At 34.9% G+C, this 3,264-nt stretch overlaps 1 protein-coding gene across 1 annotated transcript; it reads left to right on the top strand.

Annotated features, from left to right (window-relative positions):
- Positions 1-4: 4 nt before the first annotated feature.
- LOC105139822 (E3 ubiquitin-protein ligase SINAT5-like) lies at positions 5-588 on the top strand (the record flags this gene model as incomplete). The annotated part of the gene is made up of 1 exon (XM_011046431.1): positions 5-588. A coding segment is annotated over one exon (378 nt), but the record flags the coding sequence as incomplete, so codon positions are not given.
- Positions 589-3,264: the final 2,676 nt, after the last annotated feature.

Genomic DNA, 3,264 nt, shown 5'->3' with positions numbered 1-3,264 from the left:
TTTTTTTTTTTTTTGTCAGGTCTTCCATTGTTTTGGTCAGTACTTCTGCCTTCACTTTGAAGCTTTCCAGCTTGGCATGGCCCCTGTTTATATGGCATTCCTCCGTTTCATGGGTGATGAGACTGAGGCTCGGAATTATAGCTACAGCCTTGAGGTCGGGGGACATGGCAGGAAACTGACATGGGAGGGCACCCCACAAAGTGTTCGAGATAGCCACAGGAAAGTCAGGGATAGTCATGACGGTCTCATTATTCAACGAAACATGGCACTTTTCTTCTCTGGTGGGGATAGGAAGGAGCTGAAGCTAAGAGTTACCGGGAGGATATGGAAGGAACAACAAAATCCAGAAACTGGAGTGTGTATACCCAACCTTTGTAGCTAAGGCAAAGTGATTTTGAAGACATTTACACTATCTGTGTGTTTGGGACTGTTGCGTGTTGTCCCATCCTCTTCCACCTTTCTCTCACATGCTGTAATGGATTGAATTAATGAAACCCCCCATTGTTTTTTTTTTTTAAATAAAATTGTATAATAAACAGCCGTTCTTCCATGAACTTTTGATAGTACAAAAAATAGGCTTTCAAGTTAGACTGGATGAGGTCAATTACAGGATCTAAAGACTATCCTAATAAGATAATTTTTTATACCACTCGGAGTAAAAGCTGCCTATCAGGTTTAATTATGGACATTAAAGTTTCGTTGGGAAGCAACTGGCAATACTCCCTGACTCCTAAGCTCCGCGAGGGGAATTCTTAAGCAGACTTGCAGGCACGGCTATGTTCTCAGTGCCAGGGAAATTGTGTTATCTGGGTTTCACCTCCTCCAGGTTTGCGTCAGCTTCTCCAAGCAGATAGCTCGGGTTTTTTCCTCTTTTACTGAACCAGCAGAGGAAAAAGTCAAGTGTGTGCACTTAAACTATCATCGTTCTCCTATACTATACATGTTCAGGTTTTTTTTATTATTTGAAGACGAGATCATGAGTCTGACTAATTGCAGTGGAAGACTATTTCTGAATATTATATGCAAATGGGTGAGAGATGGTTTTATATTTTTTGTGTAAATGTAAGTGGCCATTGTCGACAGTCTCAAAATTTTGTTTTAGCATGGCATGATAATTTAGTACCAAGTCAAGAATTGTATTTTGGCTTGTCCGTTTCCTGCACTCATCCACAGTTGCGTTGGAGAAGTATATCTCCTTCCCTCTCCCTCTTTCTTCCATTTTTAACGGTGCAATTCGAGTTGATTTTTTTTTTAATGATTTTAATGCATTAATATCAAAAATTTATTTATATATATTTTTAAATTAAAAACACACGAGGGATTTAATTAGTATTGCCTTTGTTTTCTGAAGAAGTGCTGTTGGAATCCGGCAAAGAAGTTCCAGCCCAAAAGAGAGGAGAATAACCATGAGTCCATGACAGGCAGACCAAGCTGTCCTGCTAACTAATTGGTCTTGGCCTTCACTTTCTAAATACGGGAGGAACAGATAGGAAGAAAGCAGAAATGAGTTGTACTCTTGAAAGGCAGAAAACTGAAATCAAACTTCCTCTCAAGAACTAGCTACGGTCTTTAAATACAATAAAAATACTAGGCATTATGCACCAAATTCTCTGCAGAGAAAATCCTACCATCGAAGATTTATCTCCCCCAAATTCCGTTCTTTCACATTTGATAACTCGTGAAGCTTTTTTGATGGGGTTGGTGCCAACAAAATGCTCCATGAGGTCGATCCAAAACTTCATGGTGTTGCTGCTCATTGTTGTCATGCCTTTCATTGGAAATGCCCTGGGCCAAGTCCCTCCAGCACCAAAAAACCAGACACAGTCTGTTGCAATATGTTGCATGAAGCTATTCAAGTTTATTGCAATCGGATCATGTTGTGGCGTAGGTGAAGGTGAACCTTAGGTTCCTTGTATTCACATCTCTCTCTCTCTCTAGTGCTGTTACTTGTAATTTTAGAGAAACAAATGATAACTGTTAAGAAGTGGGGTGTAAGAAGATATTGTTTTATTAGTAGGTAGCTTTATTTTTTAAAGTATTTTTTATTTATAAATATATTAAAATAATATTTTTTTTATTTTTTAAAATTATTTTTAATATTGAAACATTAAAATCAAAATGATTTAAAAAAATAAAAAAATTATTTTTTTTATGAAACTTTATTTGAAAAGCATTCTCAAGTACTATCGAGGTAAAACACCAATTAACTCTACATTAATGTTCAAGTTCCTGGAATTTTTTAATTGGTTGGCCTATTACTTCCTACAATATTATATCTTTTCTAATTGAATTTTAAACAAATAAGACATAGAAAGAAAATAAAACGTGTACGCATGGTACGCGGAGAAATGATATTTTTTTAAAATAAAATTGTTTTAACAGAAGCTAGTGTTTTTAAACCCAACTTACAATCTGGTTCAAATGCTGAATTTCAAGTTTTGACTAAATTACTTGAGTCAATTTTAATTTTTTTATAAATCAAAATGAGCAATTTCAGTGAAAAAAAATCAACGAGCTGTCACTGGGTTTTTTTACGAGTCTTGCTGGGTCAATTCACCAGGTCAGTTGAGTTTTAAACTTTTCTTATTTTTTCATAAACTTGGCATGATTCCAGTCCCGGGTCAGCCAGGTTCCTAGCCGATCCGCCGGGCTGAGTCAGGTTTTAAAACTATGATTGAAACAACAACTTATTGATAAACACAAGTCAAATTCCACTAGTGTGGAACCCTTCTAGGCCACAAATTTTACCATGACTATCTTCAACATGAAAAAAGGTAAATTTTGGGGAAATCTTGGGGAGTAACTCAAAAATAGATTATAACAATTACAACCATTAACAATTAATGAGAAATGCATAATGAAATTAAGTATTTCCAGAGATAAGAATAACTAAGCAATCTTTACATGAGCCACGTGAAAAATTATTTATCTAATAATTAAAAAATTTAAGATCTAGTCATTGTGAATTTTGGAATAGTAAAAGTTGATTATGTTGCCTACAAGAAATTATTTAATCTATCAGTTCATAGTAGTATAATAGAGAAATTGTTTGAAAATAATGACATGTTAATTATTATATTTGCTAAATAAAAGGTCTTAGTTCATTGCAGTTAAATTACACATAATTATTTGCATGTCTGAATTTGATTTTTATCAATTATCTTCCCCTCAACATTTTTTTGTACAAGTCATCTAAGATGAAAAAATATTGACAAGTTCCCACTTCAAGATACTTTCTTGTCATCATCATGCCTTGGAATACAG

This window comes from Populus euphratica, unplaced genomic scaffold, assembly GCF_000495115.2.
Source record: "Populus euphratica unplaced genomic scaffold, PopEup_1.0 scaffold97.1, whole genome shotgun sequence".
NCBI classification, from domain to species: Eukaryota; Viridiplantae; Streptophyta; class Magnoliopsida; order Malpighiales; family Salicaceae; genus Populus; species Populus euphratica.
The sequence above is the reverse complement of the archived record's forward strand: the minus strand, read 5'-3'. Positions and strand labels throughout refer to the sequence as shown.